Source organism: Peromyscus maniculatus, chromosome 20 (genome assembly GCF_049852395.1).
Source record: "Peromyscus maniculatus bairdii isolate BWxNUB_F1_BW_parent chromosome 20, HU_Pman_BW_mat_3.1, whole genome shotgun sequence".
Classification (NCBI taxonomy): Eukaryota; Metazoa; Chordata; class Mammalia; order Rodentia; family Cricetidae; genus Peromyscus; species Peromyscus maniculatus.
The window spans coordinates 27,337,501-27,359,518 of record NC_134871.1 but is presented as its reverse complement, the minus strand read 5'-3'; the positions used below and the strand labels follow the sequence as shown (position 1 = coordinate 27,359,518).

Here is a 22,018-nt window from a genome sequence, read left to right as displayed (position 1 = left end):
TAGAGAGACCCTGTTTTTTTTTTTTTTTTTTTTTTTAAGATTTATTTATTTATTATATATACAGCATGTTTGACTGCAGGCCAGAAGAGGGCATCAGATCTCATTACAGATGGTTGTGAGCCACCATGTGGTTGTTGGGAATTGAACTCAGGACCTCTGGAAGAGCAGTCAGTGCTCTTAACCTCTCCAGCCCTTGTTTTTTTTTTTTTTTAAAGCAAAGAAAAAAAAAAAAAAAGAACATTATCAGAAATAAAGGGAGCCACTCCAGAATGTTACATGTGTCTGTTTAAAGATTGAGGGGCATACACAGTTCTACAGATGTTTAGTCAAAGGGGGTTATTTTGTATGACTCCATCCCATGGAGTTTAAAAAGAGACCAGACTGATTCTACAGTGTTAAGTGAGAATGCCGGTCTCTCCCTTGCCGGTGCCAGCCTTCTGGAGCTCTTAAAGGGGCAGCAGTTCTCCATTGCCGGTGCCAGCCTTCTGGAGCTCTTAAAGGGGCAGCAGTTCGACAGTCATTGTGCCTCAAAGTTCACATTAGTGTGGTTCATTTTAGGATTTTCCCCAGGTACCCAAACTAATTTAGAAAGCAACACAAAGCAAAAACTGAATTGGAAGTAGTTTCACAGTGAGTGTTGATATAAACAGTGAGTGTAGTATGTTCAGTCCGTCAATTTTAACCACATTTCTCTCTGATATTACTGATTTTGGGTTAGAGAAACAGTTTGTCAATAGATTGTCTCAAGACAAGAAGGTCTTGGTTTTCTTTATTGAAAGCCAGAACCGGTTCATTTTGAGAGTCGGTTCATTTTGAGAGTCCCAGGAAAGGCAGGGGTACTTCCCATTTGGGTCCACTCTCTTTCAAGCTTGTCTGTGCCAATTTGTGAGCTCACTGCTGCTGCCAAAACCTCTGCAATTTAAGGACTTTTGTGCCTTTAGCATTTGTATCCTTTTTTTTTTTTTTTTTTTTTTTTTTTTTTTTTTTAAAGGTTTTTAAAGGCAGGGCTTTCTCTATATAACTTTGGAACCTGTCCTGGAACTTGTTCTGTAGACCAGGCTGGCCTCCAACTCACGGAAATCCACCTACCTCTGCCTCCCCAAGTGCTGGGACTAAAGGCATGTGCCACCACTGCCCAGCTTAACATATGTATTCTTAGTAAATGTTTTGGATCATAATTTTACTTCCTGTATACTTTATTATGTCTTGTACAATGTTTGGTGTGATCCTCTCCCGTTTAGAGTGGTTAAGGAAATAAGGAGTGTTAATGCTCCTTCCGTTGATTGAAAAATAGAAATTATTAGCTAAAAGAGCAAGAATAATTTTACCTAAAATGCATTCTTTAAAAGTTGAGGCATACTTGAAATATCTAGAAGACATTTGTATTTGGTTATTTCATGAGAGTACTACCAAAGGCATCTCTGGAGGTTTCTCACTGTGAAATAGGAGGGTCTGAAGTTTTGTTTAGAGAGATATATGTAGATCAGTCATTCTTCTACTCAGATTAATACCATTACTTTCCAGAACTCAAGTAACTTCATGAATGCCACAAACTTCCAGTCACTTCGACCTTTGCCATCCATTCAGATATTGGTCGATAAAATTAATTTGGAACATTCTGTTCCTATGTATGCTGAACAGCTGGTGCGTGTAGTCAGCAGCCTTACTCAGCCTTCTGATAATCTTCTGCATTATTGCTATGTCCACTGCTACCTTAAGGTATGGAAAGAGAATTTTCCTGTTTGTTATTATCTGTTCAATTTATGAATATCAAATGAATTGCTTCTGAAATCTTTGTTCTTGAGGTTGTAATTTTATAAAATCAGTATTTCCTATGGTAAGATTTAAGTAAGATTTAGTCACTACTCCACTGTAATTAAAACGTCTGTATTTTAAATTCCTTTGAATTCCAAGAAATTAGTAGTTTGATATTTGTAAGGGAATTATGATTTTATAGTTTTAAAGATTTAAAAATATTACCCATAATGAATTTTGTAAGCAGTAGTATAACAAAATGTTTAATACCGGTGCTTTTTTAAACAAACTCAGGATACTTGGAAAGAAACATTAATATAGGCATAGTACTTCTTTACACTTCAACATACTTACTTTTAGTCAGCTTCTTCTTCTTGGACTCACAGTAATTCTTGATATAAAGGAAACATCTTATTTGTTTAGTGAGTCTGTGTGCAGGCATGCATGCATGCATGCATGCAGGCAGGCATGTGAGTACACACCCTTGTCCTTGTGGCTCTGAAGCTGAGGTTGACTTTAGATGTCTTCTTTGATCACTCTGAACATGATTTCTTGATAGTGGGTCTCCACTGTACTTGCAGCTCATGGATTGGCTGATCAGTGAACCCCCTGGCTGAGGTTACAGGCATGTGACCTGGCTAGCTTTTATCCATGCGTTCTAGGGACCAAAGTCAGATCTTTACAACTGTACAGCAAACCATCTCCCCAGTCCTTCTTCTTCAAACTTAAAAACTATTTGAAGTATTCTTGTAGCCAGTGAGGTGGCTCAGTGGGTGAAGGTGCTTGCTGCCAAGCTTGCCATGGCTGTGGGCACATGTGGAGTGAGAGGACCACTTGGGTGAAAAGTACTTCCTCTGAATGAGTTTCAGATAGTGAACTCATCTTCTTAGGCTTGGTGGTGCTTAAAAAAATTCTTAGTTATATATGTATAATGTAAAACAGATATAACACTAAAGATAATACTTTTATATCTCTTCAGATTAATTTTAAGTGTAAAGTATTTAAATGTAACTGTTGTCAAACCGTCTCAAACAGAACATGTTTTGTAGGAATTTCATTTGAGAAGTGGAACAAACATGGTAACATAATTATTGTGCAATTGTTGGTAGTGACTCCCATCCTTACTTACTCTACTCTGAACATTTGATTGTGCTGTGTTGTTCTAGGTGTTCGGCTTCCAGGCGGGACTGACATCTTTGAATCACAGTGGATCTTACTGCTTACCTGTACCAATTATTCCCTCTTTCAGCACTGCCCTTTATGGGAAACTTCTGAAGCTCCCCACTCTCTGGTAAGTGAGTACTTGTTGAACTTTGTGATTTATGTTCATTTTTATTTTATAATTTCTGGATAGAAAAACTTCAAACATGTCTGTCTTATGCTCTTGTACTAGCTTTATACAAAAGTTTAGAAACAATTGAAATTGTTTTTTTATTGAGACCTAATGTGGAATAATCTTTTTGTACACTGTGAAGAAGTGTCACTCTGATTGGTTTAATAAAAACCTGAACGGCCAATAGCTAGGCAGGATTTCCAGGCACAGAGGATGCTGGGAAGAACAAGGGAGAGTCACCAGGAGACACAGAGTGAGCGAGACATGCTGGACGACAGGTAAAGCCATGAGCCATGTGGTAATACATACATTAATAGAAATGGGTTAATTAAAGTTGTAAGAGCTATTTAGTAATAAGCCTGAGCTATTGGCTGAACATTTATAATTAATAAGTTTCCATGTGGTTATTTGGGAACTGGCTGGCAAGAAAGAAAAGTCAGCCTACAACCTAAGAAATGAAAAAAAAACCTCTTTTTTTAATTAACATAATTTTTTAAATGATTCTTTGGGAATTTCACATCATGCACCCCAGCCCCACTCATTTTTCAATCCTTCCATGTCTGTCATCCACCCTTGTACCTCTCCTCACAAAAGAAAATTAAAAAGAAAAAAAAATAACACAAAAAGAGAAAAAAATCACTCCACTCCTGATTTTTCCCACCTCTCCATCACATAGCCATTTGTTGCAGTGGTCTTGGGAGCTGCTGTGTGTCATGCACGGTAACTTTTTTGTCCAAAAAGCTTTACTTGCAAATGTTCATTGTAATGGGCTCTTGGTCTGGTTCAAGGCCTCTGGCTTCTGGCACACCATCAACACTGGACCCTCACTGAAACTTCTCTGGGATATCCTGCTGTTGCTCCAGTCATGGAGATCCTGTGGCTGTGATTCCACAGGACCAGTCAGTCACATGCTCCAGTAGGTCATAGATGAGGTAGATGTTGGGATGGGCCAACTCAAAGCTCTAGATGTGGGTTTGCGTGGTAGCACAGTTGGTCAGTCTGGGCCTCCACCAGGACCAGACCCCCCAGGTGAGGGTCAGGGCCAGCTCTCCCTCACCCATGCCATTGGGGCCAGATCTCCCTCAAGCAGGGATGGTGAGGGGTCGGGCCAGCTCTTCCTCTTGCAGGGCCAGTTTTCCCATTGTGTTGGCTGGCAAGGGGGAGGACAATTTTTCCAGGGCCATTGAGGCACCTGTGGACAGCTTTCCTGCATCCATGACACTACTGTGCAGTTCTCCTGCTGAGGCAACCATCGAGGGGCAGGACCAAGTTTCCATTGCCCAGGCCGCAGGGAACAGGTGGGAACTTGGGCCATGGACATCGTTACAGACCCTGGCAGCAGTAGGGCCACTGACGCAGACATGGCCCTGGCCTGCAACTCGGCCCTGGTTGTGTCACCACGGATATTCTTTTCTACTATGCTGTACCCTTCATAATATACAGTTTGAAAGTGAAATGAGTAAGGTTCACCTTTTCAAAGAAATTTGCCTATTAATCCAGAAAGTTTATAAAAGGACATAGTATAATTAACTCTTGGAATGTAGCCTGTGAAGAAAGCCATTTGGAAGTTACTCTTAATGCCTCTGGTAGGTTTATTTTAGTAAATGTAATTTTCCTCACATGTCATTTATTATGTTATGTACAGATGGATTTAACTTTATATACATGGTGTATTCCATTGGAGTCTAATGCAGTTTATATTTTGATGTGTTAAGAAATGGGGGCTGGGCATGATAGTGCATACTTTAATACCAGCACTCAGAAGACAGAGGCAGGTGAGTTTTTGTGAATTTGAGACCAGTCTGGTTTACATAGCAAGATGTAAACATATGACAGCCAGAACTACATAGTGAATAGTGAGACCCTGTTTCAAGAAAAAAAGGAAAAGACCATAGCATTTTTTTGTAGTATCAATTTTGGTATCATTTTTACTAAGTGCTTCAGAAAACTGTTATCTCAATTGTGTTATTTCATTTACTCTAATAAAAACCACAATGAAATATTTAGTTTCTTTGTAAGAAAGCCTTCTGTGTTGACATTTTCTGGATAGACATGAATAGGCACCGGCATGTTCCAGAAGTTTAACATCCCAGTATTTGACTTTGCAAATCTTGCCTTTGCCTTTGAGTGACTTGGGCAGATTCTTGTGTTTTGCTCTTAGCACATCTTGATTCCTTTAGTATTTTAGGAACACAGTTTATATTTTGGTCTCTATTAGTTACTTTTCTTGTTGCTGACCCAATGCCTAATGGAAGCAACTTAAGTAGGGAAGGACTTTTTGGTTTATACTTTGAAGCTGTGTAATCAGTCGTGTTGGGGAAAGCATGGTGCCAGGAGTGGAAGACTGCCAGCCACATTCTATCCAGTCAGGAAGCAGGGGCCAGAGTATAAAGTCCCACCCCGGTGACCACCTCTTCCAGCACAGCTCTACCTCCTAAAGGTCACAGCCTTTCCAGACAGTATCACCAACAGGAAAGCAGGTGTTCGAACACATGAGCACAAACTGCAGTATGGTCTGAAGTATTTAGATCTGCCAGCGCCTCTCCTACCTCCAAGACCACATACTACCATGGGGAGCAGCAAAGTCTCTAAAGCCCCATGGTGGTCCTGACATCCCTCTCTTGTGAACTCTCTTGTGAACATGCTCCTCTTTGACCTGATGAACGAGGCAGCAAATATTTTCTCTCTTATATCCTGTTCTCTCAGGAATGCTTGTCCTTTTTCTGAGGACTTTAGGTCTTGATATTAATGAAGACCTCAGCCTGCAATCATCAAGTGTTGCTAATGGCTCATGAGACAGCCAGTCAAAGACTGATGAACTTCATATTGCCTTAGTCTGTATAGCCTTTGTTTAATGGAGGAATGAGTGAGTAGTATATTAATTTCCTTGTTTCTAAAGCATTCATACTTATTCCATTTTCCTCCATGTTACATAGTCTCACAAACCAGGTTCTAAGTGTCTCTTTCCCCAATTCAGGCAATCCAGTTACAAGGTATTCTCTGATTACCATAGTTTACTGTAATAGGACATTTTTGAGGCCCCCATCTACGAGCTAAATTATGGATTTTCCTTTCTTTATTATTGTTGCAAATGAGGGCTATATTCTATCTCTTATTATGTTTTCTTTCATTCACTGTTTGATTTTTATTGTGAATTTCAAGGTTTTGGATCCCAGCAAAGTCTCTATACCAGTCTTAACTTGTGTGCTCTCTTTCCCTTACATCTGGCCAGCTGTGAAATATAGTAAGCCAACACCTCTATCTCCTCCTTTGGTTGTTGGTTGTTTTTGCTGTTTTGGGAGGCTCCCAGCTCCCAAATAAATCACTTCCGGAGGCTTATTCTTAATAATAAATGCCCAAACTTAGCTTGCCTTTTTTCTAGCCAGCTTTTCTTAACTTTAAATTATCCCATCTATCTTTGGCTTTGGGGCATTTTTCTTTCTCTTTTCCTGTATACCTTTTCTTTTCTTCTTACTCCATGTCTGTCTGTGTGGCTGGCCCCTTATTCCTCCTCCTTCTTCTTGCTCCTCCTTTCTATTTATTCTCTCTGCCTTCCAGCCCTTCCTATCCTTTCTCCTGCTTTGCAATTGGCCATTGAGCTCTTTATTAGACCAGGTGTTTTAGACAAGCTCAGTAACACAGCTTCACACAGTTAAACAAATGCAACATAAATAAAAGCAACACACTTTAATATTCTACAACATCCTGTTTTTCTGCCAAATCAGAGCCTGATGTGAAGAATGGCATCTTCATGTCTTTTTTCTGTTGTATTTTATGCCTTACATAGACACTTTTTTTTATGGCAGTCTTAATGTCTACAACAAATGCCACTCAATAGCCACCAAAGCTTTTTTATGACATTGTCCAATACTTGCGACTTCTTTGAGGATTGCTGTATATTCTTAGTTCATCACTTGTTTTGGAGATATCTCCTACTCATGAGGTAGATGCCATTTTTAGTGATTGGAATAGGAACAGCACCCATCGGCTCACTTTTTTGAATGCATAGTCACCAGGTAGTGGCACTATTTGAGAAGGATTAGGAGGTGTGGCTCTGTTGGAGTAGGTATGACCTTGTTGGAGGAAATGTGGCCACTGTGGGTGGGCTTTGAGGTTTCAGAAGTCCATGCTAGGCCCGGTCTTGCTCACACTCTCTCTGCCTGTGAATCAAGATATAGCTCTCAACTATTTCTCCAGCACCATACCTGCCTACATGATGCTTTGCTTCCTCCCATCATGATACTGGACTACCCCCCTGAAACTGAAAGCAAGCCCTCAGTTAAATGTTTTCTCTTTTAAGAGTTGCTTTGGTTATGGTATCTCTTCACAGCAATAGAGCATTGACTTAAAACACCGCTCATCAAAGAGGCATGCCATCTCATACCATGAGGAGTAAGATGACCTCCCTAAGGATACTCTACTATGAGATACCTAAGCTAAGGTTGCATATCTTATCATGAATCACAGTGAACTGTCAGTGCAACAAGGATGTATTACCCTGTATCATATGGGAGAAGGTAGCCATATCTAAATTGCTTCTTCTTAAATTTCTCTCTTGAACTGATCATCCCCAGGTTCATGTCTCAGCCATTGCAGGCTACATATATACATGTAACAAACCTACCTAACTCATCTTTGTCTTTTTGGTCCCTGTTAAGAAACTTATGCTGTGGAGCAATCCTTTTCTATACTATGACTATGTAATACTCTCATTGGTTAATAAAAAATTGACAGATTGGTTGCTGGGTAGGAAGTTAGGCAGGAAAGCGAAACTGAGAATGATGGGTAGGAGGAGGGTAGAGTCAAGGGAGATGCCAGTGAGCCGCCCAGGGAGCAAGACATGCTAGAGGTCAGGTAAAGCCATCAACCACATGGCAATACATAGATTAATAGAAATGGGTTAATTTAAATGTAAGAGTTAGCTAGTAACAAGCCTGAGTTACAGGTTGAGTGTAGCTAGAGTTTTCTCCAGTCCTGCCTGGCCCATGGTCAGGACAAATCTCTGTCACCCGCCAGTCCTGCAGCTGCTCAGACCCAACCAAGTAAACACAGAGACTTATATTGCTTACAAACTGTATGGCCATGGCAGGCTTCTTGTTATCTAGTTCTTCTATCTTAAATTAACCCATTTCTATAAATCTATACCTTGCCACATAGCTTGTGACTTACCAGTATCTCACATGTTGGTACTCACGGCGGCGGCTGGTGGCGTCTCCTCACTGAGCCTTCCTGTTCCCAGAATTCTCTTCTCTGCTTCTCCTGCCTATACTTCCTGCCTGGCCACTGGCCAATCAGCATTTTATTTATACAGAGCGATATCCACATCATGTTGAGCATTTATAATTGATATTCAGCCTCTGAGTTGTTTATTTGGGACCCGGTGGTCAGGACACGATGCATCTGTTTACAAACTTACCTTTGTTAACTTGATTGGAGAAATGTGAATAAACATGTCTTTACCCAAGATAGGGCACTGGTGACAGGATCAAAGAAAGTATTCTGTCTTTGCTTAACTTAGGAAACTAGTAAGTTTATTGGGGTTGTTTATTGGAACCCGAATAATGACATAGCAAAGCCTACATCCTTGGAGCTCCTGGTAACTTGTAGGCAGCTCAGCTGGTTGGAGTGCCTCCCTCCAGCAGTTCTTATAGCTCAGCTGGTTGGAGTGCCTCCCTCCAGCGGTTGTTACAGCTCAGCTGGTTGGAGTGCCTCCCTCCAGCGGTTGTTACAGCTCAGCTGGTTGGAGTGCCTCCCTCCAGCGGTTTTACAGCTCAGCTGGTTGGAGTGCCTCCCTCCAGCAGTTCTTATAACTCAGCTGGTTGGAGTGCCTCCCTCCAGCAGTTCTTAATACTTCTCTAAACTTGTGGATGTTGTAACATTCTGAAGTGCTTTGGCCTGTAAGTTTTATTTATTTCCTGAGTTTTATGAGGCGCTTTGTTTCCAGGAAGGATTGCTTAAATTCAAGGAAAATGGCTATGCAACACAGCTGAAATTTCCATAGTTAAGAAGGAATATTTAAATAAGGTTTAGTAATATGTAGATCTTAATAGTATGAATTTCATGTAAAATAGGTCTACAGGCATCTGAAGGAAAATATTCCAGTTTAAATACTTTTGAATGCATTCAACATCAAAAATTGTATTTATTTGCCTGTGCTTTGTAGTTTTGCACATAAGACCATTCCCCATAATTTGTAACACATTTTTTGTTGTTTACAAAGGCATATTGCTTTGAAATATTTTCTTTATAGTTTTTTCTTCATAAGTACTACATTCCTTTAGTTCTTTTTTTATTCTTTCTTTCTTCCTTTTTTCCCCCTAGATAGGGTTTCTCTGTGTAGCCCACGCTGTCCTGGAACAACCTCTGTAGACCAGATTGTCCTCGAACTGCAGAAATCTACTTGCGTCTGCTTCCTGAGTGCTGGGACTAAAGGTGTGCACCGTCACTGCCTGGCTAAAAATTACAAAACTTAGTACATTTAGATACTGCTAAGATAAGTGCAATTGGAAGCCAGTAAACCACTACATAAAACAAACCACACAGTTGGTGATTGAAATCAAAATCCATACGAAGGCCGAGAGTTCTTTTGAGCACTTTTTAGATTATTGAAGTGGAACACACTGGTTATGTCTCCCGTCAGTTCTGCTCCCGCTGTTTTCTCGTTCCCACATCATATAGACTGTTCCATGTGGATTAAAAAGTTCACACTCAGATTTCTTGACAGTAGGTAAATGATGCTGTGTGTAATTCATTTTGTAGCATAAAGAACATGTTTTGAGTTATCAATTAGAGTTCATGTAAATGAGCAAAAATGGTTTGTACTTTTAATGTAAAACTATTTCTAAATTGAAGTGTAAATTCTGTATGAAACTTTAATCAGGTAAATTAATATTTCCAAAATATGTGATTAAATAACATTAAAAATTCATTCTTCCATTTAAACTTATTTTTTGTTATTTGAAACTTTGGGTTGTGTTTTATCTTTCTTTCTAAACTTCATGGTTTTGAAACATAAACTTCAAAACCTCTTTGTTTGCTCAGTGGTTGTCGTCAGTCTAATATGTAGTTCTCTTGTCTCAGAAACAAATTGGCGTGTGTCAGGCATGCCAAGACTCAGTGGTCAGCAGCGCTTGATAGAAGTCTTGATCAATCACTTTAAATTTGTAGTTGTCTGTTCCCAAAATAGGAGGGTATTTCATGGTCATTAAAAAGTGGCCAGTGGATAATGTGAAACCATAATCTTTTTACTAGTATCAGTTTTAATCCTTAGTTCCAGGCAGATCACTGTTTTTAGATACCTGTTGGATTTCCAGATGAATGTTGAGAACAGAGCAACATATTTCCAAATGCATTTTTTAAGATTTCTATTTGAGCATTCTATGTAGAAAGATGTGTTTATTGTGGACATGCACTGAGATATTTCCTTACTGAACTGGACCTTTGGTAACTAGCTCAAAGCTGAAACCCAGCATTGTTAGTATCTCAGTAGCCTGTGTAAGTTTCTCTCTTTTAGCCTGATTCTAATAGTGGCTTAGTTTTAGCTGTTCTGTGTATACCACAGGTATATTCCATTTTGACTGATTTATGTCACTCAATGCTTGTGAAATATATCCAGACAGTAGAATGTAGTTTTGAAATTGCTTATTATTGCTTGTGTATGATATTCTATTACATGAACATTTTTAATTCATATGTTCTTGATCTGAAATTTTATTCATTTGTATTAAATTTTTTTATTCCTTTGCCATTTCCCCTTAAGCTTAAGTTATGCCATCTACTAAATATTTTTCAACTAACCATGATGTAATAGGGCACTGTGCTATGTGTGAGTTTGGGCAAAAACTGTAGTAGAATACAGAGAGTATCAATTGTCATGTGTCCCTGAAAAATTAAGTAATAGTGGAGAAGACACTAAAAAGCAATCACTAAATGTAAGTTACAATTATGTCCTGGCGCATAAGAGCTTCAGGTATGAAGAAACCAGTCATGATACAAAAACGATTAAATTCTGAATATAAAACTAATATAATTTCTAAGTTGGTGGACTTAAAGATTTATATTAAAAAGAACAAACTAACACACAAAGCTGCCTCTCGAGAGCACTGCAGTCTTCTTGAGAAAAATGCACTTCTGATACAGGTCTGTGAATTTGCATGAATTTTGAATGCTGATATTTACAAGGTGAGCATGTATACCATTCCCATGACAAAAACCTATGTGTCCTTGAGGTTGCAGAAAGGACACTGCCACAAAAAGTATTCTTCCCATGTCTATGAAAGCAGCAACTGTAACAAGACCTGAAAACCCTTCATCCATCTCTGGAATTTAAACATGGCTTAGCCAGGGTGAGTGTAGTCATTTGTAGGCCTGACTAAAGTTACAAATTCTAAAACGCAAGTCAGCTGTCTGATGTATAGAAGTCAATGAATTTAACGTTATTTACCAACTCGATAAATTTTCAGTAGAATTTCTTCACTGTTCTTTGCTACATTAAAGATTGTTTTCATCTTAGCTTTAGTGGAACTATAGATTTACTTCCTAGGTATATATATATATGTCTTTTCCATCTGCCCTTGGACTCTGTAGGATGTGGTCTTTTGTTCCAGGTTTCAACTATGTTATACATAACAATAATTCTTTGTTGTATTTTTAAGTGGCATCATGTATGTAAATAAGACCTTATTTTGTTTCTCAATTCACATTTAAAAAATGAATTCACAATAGCAATTTATAAGTATATTACAAGAGAAAGCTCTGGTCTTATTCATAGTCCATGACAACAACATACTTGTATTACACATTCTCACTTACACATTTTTAACAAATTATAAGTAATTGACTTGCATTTTTATTTGCACAGACAATTCATACATTTTTATAGTGATGTTTGTCTGCTTTAAGATTATCTTAATGCAAGGTCTATTATGAATCTTTAAAAGTTATTTTTAATATACAATGTAGTAATTTTCAAAAAATAATTTTATTAGCATATATTATCAAAATATTGATTTTCCTGATGACAGGTTCCTAAATCCTTTGAGTTGGTCAGTCTTTCTCTTCCCTCATTCTTCTGGATTTGTTTGTTCTTTGCTTCACTTGTACTCTTTTGCTCCCACTAATTCCTTCTCCACTGATAAAGTCTCCTTTTGAATCAAGGCCTTTCTCTAGTTCTCTGACTGTTCTGAAATTCACTATGTAGGCCAGGCTAGCCTTGAACTCTGAGATCCATCTGCTTCTCCCTTCCAAGTGCTGGACTTACAGGCATGTACCCTACATCCGGCTTAAATGTTTTCATTTCTTATGTGACAGGAGTAATGTCTACAGTGTCCTTAGCTAGCACTGGTGGTGTTGAGAGCAGTATGTTTAGATGCACTGCCCAGGACCTTGACCTTGCAGTGCGTCACCATGCAGCACTGGAAGAGCAGCTGAGAACAGCACACGCTCTAACTCAAGTGTAACTTAGAGGAAGCTGGCTGGCGCATGTTCATCCATTTCCAAACTAACTGTTGTCACTGCAGCGTGTAAGATCGATGCATAGCGTCTGCATGTATGTTCATTTTTGGAAAGTGGTTGTCTGGGGTAGAGGAGTGGACTGGGAGTAGAGAGTATACACTTTCATTTGTCCTATCATTTAATTTTTAAAAGGAGCTTAAAAGGTTTATTTTGAGTATGAAGTGCTTATGTCAGTTAAGTAACCATAATATAAAACAAACAAAAACCACAATTTTTCGTGTTTAACCTATCTCGTAAGTTAGTAAGATTTTGTATTGACTCTATTTCGGAAAAAAAAAATGACCTAATCTTATTTTATTGTACATAATATGAGCAATAACAAAAATAAATTTTTGGAATCAGTCTGTTTTAAGCCCAGCTGTTGATGAAAATAGTTTTTTTTTAAATTTCTGTGAAGTGTGTCTTAGAGTGGGTGACCATGCCTGCAGTGTGCATATGGCAGACGTTTAATGCTATCTGTTTTGAAATTGAGTGGATTGTTTTATTTCTTGACATGCAATAGGAAGAACCACACTGCTGAATTTCATTTTTATGTATTAAAAGCAAGAATTTTAAAAATAGAAATTATATTGTCACAGAAATTTGATTGCCTCTGTATTATAATTTGATAGGAAATGGCAGATCACAGTCTTTTAAATTATAATTAGGGCATATTCATTTAAAGTATTTGCTACAATGCAATTAAGATCTACTTGTTTCTATTTCCTTCAATTTATCCTGGAATTTGTCCAAGTTGAGTTTTAATGAGTTTTTTATCCCACTAGTTACACTAGGATTTATTTTTCCTTAGAGAGTAATGTTTGAATTGATAGTTTTTAAATCTATTTTGTAAAATGAACATATATTCAGACCAAGATTTCTGTATATGAACACTAGACATTTGCCAAATTAATGACTTTATATTAACCAACAGAACTATTAAAATACATCGTAGTGATATTTTAAGACAAGTCAGAACTTGTTAGCTGCTTTTGTATGCTTTTAGATTGAGTTGTTTTGTTTTAAATAAATGTGAGTGGTATAAATCACAAGGAAAAGTCACACTTTTATTGTATATTTGCACTGACATTTTAAAGAGTCCCCCAAGGAACTTTAAGTTGTAAAATCTATTGATCTTTAAAATTTTTCTGAGGCAAAGATAGTATAACATGAAGATTTAGTGAACTGGGTAGTAGAAACACCAACATTTGTTACTTTCCCTTGCTTGGTAACCTATGAAATATAATTTAAACTTGACAAAAGAAAGAGAAAAGCCTTCCCTATTGATACTGGTCCGTCACAACAGTAGGTACATTGTGTCAGTTACTCTGTGTTGCCAAATCACTTTAAATTTGTTTAGTTTAGTTTAAATACTAATTTAAAAGAGGGGTAGTAAACTATACTTTTGTTTGTAATTGTTTTCCTGAAAAAGAAAAACCTTCAAAATGTCATGTGTGTATGGCAAAATTACCTTGCTTTACTATGGAAGAATGACTTGTGTAAATTGTATTTTCTCTGATAATAAATCTGAAGAAAAGATTTACTTACTTTGAATTACTCTTCAACCTTGGCAAACAATAAAATGTAGAATAATTAAATGTTTTTGAATTTGCATATGGTTTTTATTCAAGCCAGTGTAATTCATTGGGAATCATTTGATATTACATCTGATGGTTTGAAAGTCATCGTATTGTATAAAGTATGTAAATTTATTCTGAGATAATAAAGTCCCATTTGTATCAGTATCAAATATCCCCTCTGTAATTTCATCTTACAGTATGGTGCTCTTTTAGGAGCATGACTTTGGTTGTACTCCTGTGCCCAGTGCTGTGTTGAGATGAAAGTGCATTGTCTAGGTTTGTGACACATTTTTCATAATGTTGACGATGCAGTTGTTTGTGTTCTCCCCCCCCCCCCCCCCAAGACAGGGTTTCTCTGTGTAGCCTTGGCTGTCCTGGAACTCACTCTGTAGACCAGGCTGGCCTTGAACTCACAGAGATCCACCTGGCTCTGCCTCCAGAGTGCTGGGATTAAAGGCGTGCACCACCATGTCTGGCATTTGGGAGTTTTGTAATTTGTTCTTGAATCTAATCTGTTTAATGACACTAGATATCCTTTTGGCGATATGGAGTCGAGTGCTGGGATTAAAGGCGTGTGCCACCACCACCTGGCTTGTGTTCTTTATTAGTGTTAGTTGTAATAGGATTTTTATTTGTCCAGGAATCCAAATGGAAATCTGAGAAAGTAGTAAAGAGAAGCAGCTGTCTGTTTTGAAACTCTCAGGAAATGAAAAAAAAAAAAATTAGAAAAGGGTCCACATTAGAATAAATACTGTTCTCTGAATTCTGTTTGATTCTAACTTTTCCATTCTGATGACCAAAGTTCTGTTTATTTGGTGTAAAGAATCATGTGTGCAGTGTACATTTATTTTCTGGTTCATTCACTTTAGTGCCTTGACTGTTGGATTTTTGAGACAGGACAGTCTTGGCTGTTCTGGAACTTGCTCTGTAGACAAGGTTGGCCTCTACTCACAGAGATGTGCTGCCTCTGCCTCCTGAGTGGTGGGATGAAAGGTGTGTGCCACCACTGCCTGGCATATCTTAATTTTTATGGCAAAGCATGATCAAGACTGTGGATTGAAGGGTAAATTTAGGTAGAATTATTTGATGCTGATGAATATTGGAAAGCTGTGAGGACTTGTGGTGGTTATCTTAATGTGTAACTGGATATTTTGTTATCTGGCATGCCAATTAAGAGGTAGGCCATTCTAGTGCTTATCTTCCCATTGCTGTTTTGATTTTTTTCTTTCTGAGGGAGGATAATGGCCACTTGAAAGCCATGTTCCTGGGATGCCATAGGGGATTTTTCTCCTTTTTTTAAAGCAAAATTTAGCATTTTAATAATTTAACAGTACACAATTCAGTGCTTTTTAGTATTTTTATAATGTGGCAATTATCCTCCCTTTTTAATTTAAAAATTTTAAAACTGCAAAAAGTAAAAAAAAATCATGAGTGTGGGAAATGGTTTAGATAGTAAAGTGCTTGCTGCACATGAGGATCTGAGTTCTGATCCACAGAACACACATCATTTGGATATGGCAATGCCTCCCTGAAAATACCAACTTCACTGATGGGACTGGAAGGTGGTGGTGGTGGGGGCTGTGGGAGGAGGATCCTCGGGGCTTGCTGGCTACTCCACCCAGTCTAGCCTAAGTGGTGAGTTTCAGGTTCAGTGAGAGGCCATCTCAGAAAGTAAAGTGTAGAGTGATTGAGGAAGACACCTGACATTGGCTTCTGGCTTCCCTCTCAACACACATGTACACATGTATAAAAATACATGAACATAATACATGAGTATATGCACATAGATGCATACCATACATTTTTAATGTATACCTTTTCCGTTTTGGAGCATAATTTCTCTGTGTTGTGTATAAACACTACTTACTTATTTGTATGATTTTTCTTTCTACTTTTATGTATAGGACCAAAAGATCTCAGACCGTTGTAACTGAAGGTATTTTTGAACTCCCACATCTCACAATTCAAGCAACAAGAGCACAGACACTTCTGCTGCAAGCCATATATCAGAGTTGGTCTCATGCCGGAAACGCCAGCTCTTCAACAGTGAATGAAGCTTTGATGACTGAAGTCTTCCAGACTGCAGGTAAGAGCATGCTTTTCCTCTTAAGGAAAGTCTATTTTAGAGGTGACTAATATTCAAATCCCTGTGTCCAGCAAGCTCAACTTAAGGTATATTTCTATGAAAGTAGATATTTACTTGACTGATATTTATACCACATTTTTAGAAACCACTCATCATTTCATGGCATCTAGACTGATTTCTTAAATTGGCAATTATAAGTAATGTTCCTCAGTGCACATGAATGTTCTGGTGTCTCTGTTTATTTGCTAGGTCATATATGTCTAGAGATATATCCATTTCTTTTGGAGTTTCTGGTTTATTGAAGTATGAGTTTTTAAATTATTCTTCAATGGTCCTTTACACCTCATTTGTGTCTGCTATGATGTACCCTTTTCCTTCTCTAATATTTGTCTTCACTGTTTCATTTTCTTAGTTTGGTTAAGAGTGTGCCAATCTTGTGTATCATTTTAAAGATCCACCTCTTTGTTTCATTGATTTTTTTTTAAACACTATTTTAACTACTTTTTATCATTTATTATTTCTTTCCATCTTGTGGGTTTGGGTTTGACCTATTTTTGAGTTTCTAAGACCTTAGTTACATGTGTATGCTATTTAGTTGAGTGCTTTCTTACTTAAGTATAGCTACTCATATCTATCAAGTTGTCTCTGAGAACCACCTTTGCTGTTTAAGTTAGATTTTCTTTGATTCTAGGAAGTTTTTGTTTCCTCTGTGGTCCTTTAGTGACATACTTGTCATTCCAAAATCAAAATTTCAATTTCTTTGTGTTTTTGTAATTTCTTTTGCTGTTTGGTTATAATTTTATTCAGTTATGATACAATAAAGGTCATGAAGTTTAGTATTTTTGTGTTTGTTTGGCCTCAATGTGATGTATTTTAGAGAAAATTTCATAAGCTTTCTAGTATAAAGTCTCTTCTTGTTAGATTTCTATGAGGAGGATTGGGAATGGGGGCTCTGACTCACTAGGTGTCATCACATGGCAGTAGACAGGAGGACATTTGTCTGTCTGTCGTCTTTTGTTCTCTTTCTAGGCTGGCCTCACACTTGGGATCCTACTTCCATTTCCTCCTGAGTGCCAGGATTGCACGTGTGCAGCCTTGCCAAGTCTCTCTCTTCCTTTATGGCACTGACATCGAGTCTCGGGGGCCTGCTTTGATGGTATTGTCATTCTGTTCACATCATGCTTTGCATGCATTTCAAGTTCATGACCTGATGAAGTTTCTGTCCTCTCAGTACCTCACAGAGGGGGCTAAACTCCAGGATGTCAACCCTTGTAGAATACACTGGTATCATATGCAACTCTAGCTGAGTTTCCAAGTCCATGTAAGCTCACTGTGTTTCAAGGCCATTCAAAATTTTATTATTTCTTTCACTCTTGAGATTATAATACAATTATATCATTTATCCCTTCCCCTTTCTTCCTTCTTGTTGTCTTTCAAATTTTTCATTAATTGTCATCTGGATGTCTGTATGTGTGTGTACAAACATATTCCTAACCTGCTCAGTCTTTACAATGTTACTTGTATGTATGTTTTCAGGGTATTTGGTATTGGATAATCAGTTAGTGGGTGCTTCTGAATTCTGAGGTTGGCTGAGGCTTTTCATGAAAGTACTATTATAATTGAAAATACCTTGTTTATTTTTCACATTTTTATGTCAAGTGATATTCTCTCTGGAGGTCTTGTTTTCTTTACTGTTTACTGCCTATGGTATTCATGAAATATTAAAATTTTTATTTTTGTGAATTGGTTCAAATAGCCTAAAAATGGTTAGTAGACTTAGGGGCATTGATTTTCCTTTATAATGTTTCTTTTTTTCTAAGCAAATTTACTTTCTCTTTCCCTTTATGAATTTATAATATGAGCTGTAACATAAAAAGAAGCTTTTTGGAAATTCTCCTAAAGGGATGATAGCTCAAGTATTAATGTTTTGTAACCTGGTGTATCATAAGCTCTTAGTTTAGTGGAACTAATGTTTTACAGACTGAGGAATTGGGCAAATGGGATTGTTAGAAAATGTTACCTCTTTTCTATGTACCTGAAAAAAAAAATGAAACAAGTCATCTAAAACACTTAAAATAGTATGGGAGCACACAAGTGAGATTTGAGCTTGCTTTGCACAGCAGGGCTGCATTAGGGGATGGCTTGACCACGTGCATGGTCACCAGGTGTCTGAGATGGTCTGCACTTGGCTGTGTTGGGGGGAGGTCTTTTACTCCACTCCTTGGCATTCCTTTAAAAGCCCTTTAGTAGAGACAGAAGTGGCTGGTGGTTTTTGACCCAGGCCCTCCCGAGGCTATCGTATGTTTCTGTCTCTCTCTTCTGTATTTTTATCTATATATTCCTCATTCCTCCTTGCTCAAGAGTACCCTGGGAGAAACAGTGTGTGACTAAGATTTTAGCATACCAGATGCAGAGATCCATGGCCAGGCACCAGAAGTCCAATTGATGAGAGAGAGGAGGGATTCTGTGAGCAAGGGACATTGAGATCATGATGAGAAAATGTACAGAGATGACCAGCCAAACTAGTGGAAATGCATGACCTGTGGACCAGTAGCTGAGGAGCCCCATGGTACTTGGGTAGGCTCTTAGATAGGCGAGATAGCTGTTTAGCTTGAACTGTTTAGGGGGCTCCTAGGCAGTGGGATCGGGACCCGTTCCTGGTGCATGAGCCGGCTTTTTGGAGCCTAGTGCTTATGGCGGGACGCTTTGGACAGCCTTGGTGCAGGGGACAGGGGCTTGGACCTGTCTCAACTGAATGTACCAGGCTCTGCTGACTCCCCATGGGAGACCTTGCCTTGGAGGAGGTGGGAATGGGGGTGGGTTGTGGAGGAAGGCTGGGGGGTGGGAGGAGGGAGGATAGGGAAATCTGTGGTTGGTATGTAAAATGAGTAGAAAATTTCTTAATAATAATAATAACAAAAGAAATCTGAAAAAAAAGATTTTAGCATACCATTTTCAAAGTTTACCTGTAGTATAGAACGTATCATCACTTAATCCTTTTTCTATTGCTATGACAAAATCGTTTGGGTTCATTACAGTTTGAAGAGATTGATTTTACTCACAACTTTGGTGGCTAGAGGTTTCTGTGTGGAGTGCACGTCCTGCTTCCCTCTGTCAGGGACCCTTCTGGGTGTGTCACAGGTTGTAGAGAGACAGAAGGGAACATGGCTAGCTCCCTGCTGCAGCAGGGAGAGCTCCTTTGTCTGCAGTTCATGTTGAATCCACTTGTAAGAATCAGCTCCTCCAGAAGTCAGCAGCACCCTTCCCGTGAGCACATTACACTCTGATCTCCATTCCTTTTAAAAAGGTTTATTTATTTTTATTTTATGTGTATGAGTGTTATCCCTGAATGTATTTAAGTGTACCATGTGCATGGGTGTACCTGAGGAGACCAGAAGAGGGTGGTGGTCCCCTGGAGCTAGAGTTCATGGAGGTTGTGAGCTGCCGTGTGGGTGCTGGGAACTGAACCTGGGTCCTCTGCAAGAGCAGCTGGTGCTCTCAACTCCTGAGCCATTCTCCAGTTCTTAATGGTTTCACCCTTTACCTTTAACATTGCCGCACTGGTGACCATATTTACAGCATGTGAAACTTGGTGGATCACACTCAAGCGTGCATGCCTGTTACTCTAGAGTGCCATTGTGTGTGTATTTCACATTTTGTTCATCACTTGGTATATATTTGATTGTTAATCTTGCTGACTGTTATGCAGTGTTGTTATACTTTCATACAAGTTCATACAAACACATACTGTCATTTCTCCATAGTATATTCCTAAGAGTAGAATTACTGGGAATTCTATTATTGGGAAGTCATTCTGTATTTAATCTTTTGAAGAACTGCCAAACTTTCCAAATATGTAACTGTTATACAATCTTATTGGTGTGTGTGGTGGTGTACCAACCTCTCCACATCTTTGTCGTATTTTAATCTGTAAAGTTGGTGCTGCCGTCATTGTGGATGTCAAGTGGTGTACTTGAGGCCTGATTTTTTTCCCCCATGAATAATGATGCTGAGCACATTGTTAGGTATCTATTTGCTATTTATATATTTTCCACTGAAAAATGTCCGAGTTTTTTGCTTTTAAAATGGTTATTCTTTTGAATTGTGTAAATTCTTTTATATTTTGATTATAATACCCTTATGGTTTTCAAACATTTTTCTACTACTTTATGAGTTCTTCTCATTTTTCTGAAACAAGTTGTCCCTAAACCCACATACATTCATGTCCAAGCAACTTGTTATAGATTAACAGAGTGTAAGCAAGCGGGTATTTTTCTCAGACAGGTCTTTTACTGGCAGGCTGCATATTGTGGTTACAAAGAAAGGGTTAATCACTTTATTACTTATATAAGAAATCTAAAAAGAATCACAAACCTAAACTTTCATCTATGAAAAATAACCAGTCAGCTCTACTTTAAATCTTTAGGGTGCATACCTATTCATCAACAGTTTTGTATATCAGGAGATTGAGGGCAAAAATGGGTACAAGGAATTAATCATCATCTTTGATCACCAACGAATCCTAGCAAGGAAAGTACATCAGCTAATAATAATTGGGCTGCTTTGTTTTTGATCCCTGACCTTAATGAGTCCCTCAGCAATGTGTCCTTGTCAGCTTTAGACATTTTTGAGAGTTTTTCATCTTAAAGCTATTATCAAAACATCTTAATCTAACCTGAAGTCATTCTAAGATTCGTTTGAGCTATGATGCACTCTGAATCCTGTAAACACATCCCCCAACATTAAGATTAAAAGAACTGAAGCCAACCTGGCTCCTGGAACTCAATTGTTTTTCTTAATTATTAGCCTAAGGCATAGTCTATACGGCTCTTCAATAGAAACTTATGTCTTCTAGCTGTGTGACATTTCCTTGTTTTATGTTTTATCCTCTGCAGCCTCTGCTTTATCATAGGCAGGGCAACATGTTATTTTACCTTAACCTATGTTTTCCACTGAACTAACCTCTATCATAATCCTTTACTATATTTATTAAAAACTCTCAATCATCAAAATCCTTCTTAAACTAACACTATTACTGTATAAAATCATTGCTTCAGTTAAACAATACAGCTTAAGAGGAAATCATCTTCATAATACTCCACAGTAAAAATGCCCAGTAGAACAGGGTATTCCCAAGAGATGATTGATCATACTGCACTAAGGGGAGTGGGGATCCCCCACGCCCATTCACACCATGCCAGATACCAGAGGAAAGTGGCAGCGGCAAACATGCAAAGACCCAGCAGTAGCAAGAAATACTCTGGAGCTGAGGCTCTTGGGGCCTGTCCGAGATTCACCCATCAGGGTTCTGTTTCTTGGTGGGCCCATCCCCTGAAGTCAGTTGCCATTTGGTGCTCCTGAGATGGCCACTGACAGGTTCTCTCTACCCAAATGACTAACTTGTGTCGAGTTGACTTATAAACTAGCTACTACAGTCAGGTAATATGAGTATTTTTCCTTTTTAATATTAAAATTTAGGAGAGATGACTTAATTGGAGTGTGATAATCCATCTTTTAAATACCATTTTCTTTCTTTAAAAACAAACAAACAGACAGACAAACACTGATCCTGGAGACTGCAGAGCTTCACAGGTGAAGCAGGTTCTCTACTACTGAGCCATATCTCCATTTTCTTAGTTTGTTGTTGTTTGTTTCATTGAACTGAGAGGTTAATTTTCTCATCTTCAAAATGGGTGGTAGAATTATTATAGCTGCTTGTGATTACTATATATTATCTCTGGAGGTGACATTTTTCTTGTCTTGGACGTAGAA

At 38.3% G+C, this 22,018-nt stretch overlaps 1 protein-coding gene across 8 annotated transcripts in view; it reads left to right on the top strand.

The window, feature by feature from the left end:
- The window catches only part of Vps13b (vacuolar protein sorting 13 homolog B), a 568,282-nt gene that overhangs the window by 78,484 nt on the left and 467,780 nt on the right, over positions 1–22,018 (top strand). For all 8 annotated transcript variants that reach the window (XR_013046389.1, XM_076555926.1, XM_042264499.2 and 5 more), the window contains exons 15-17: positions 1,525–1,719; positions 2,922–3,046; positions 16,065–16,246. Coding sequence is in view for 7 of the 8 variants with exons in the window: in XM_076555926.1 (XP_076412041.1) it covers positions 1,525–1,719; positions 2,922–3,046; positions 16,065–16,246 (502 nt within the window). In the remaining variant the exon portion in view is untranslated. The remainder of the gene's footprint in view (positions 1–1,524; positions 1,720–2,921; positions 3,047–16,064; positions 16,247–22,018) is intronic.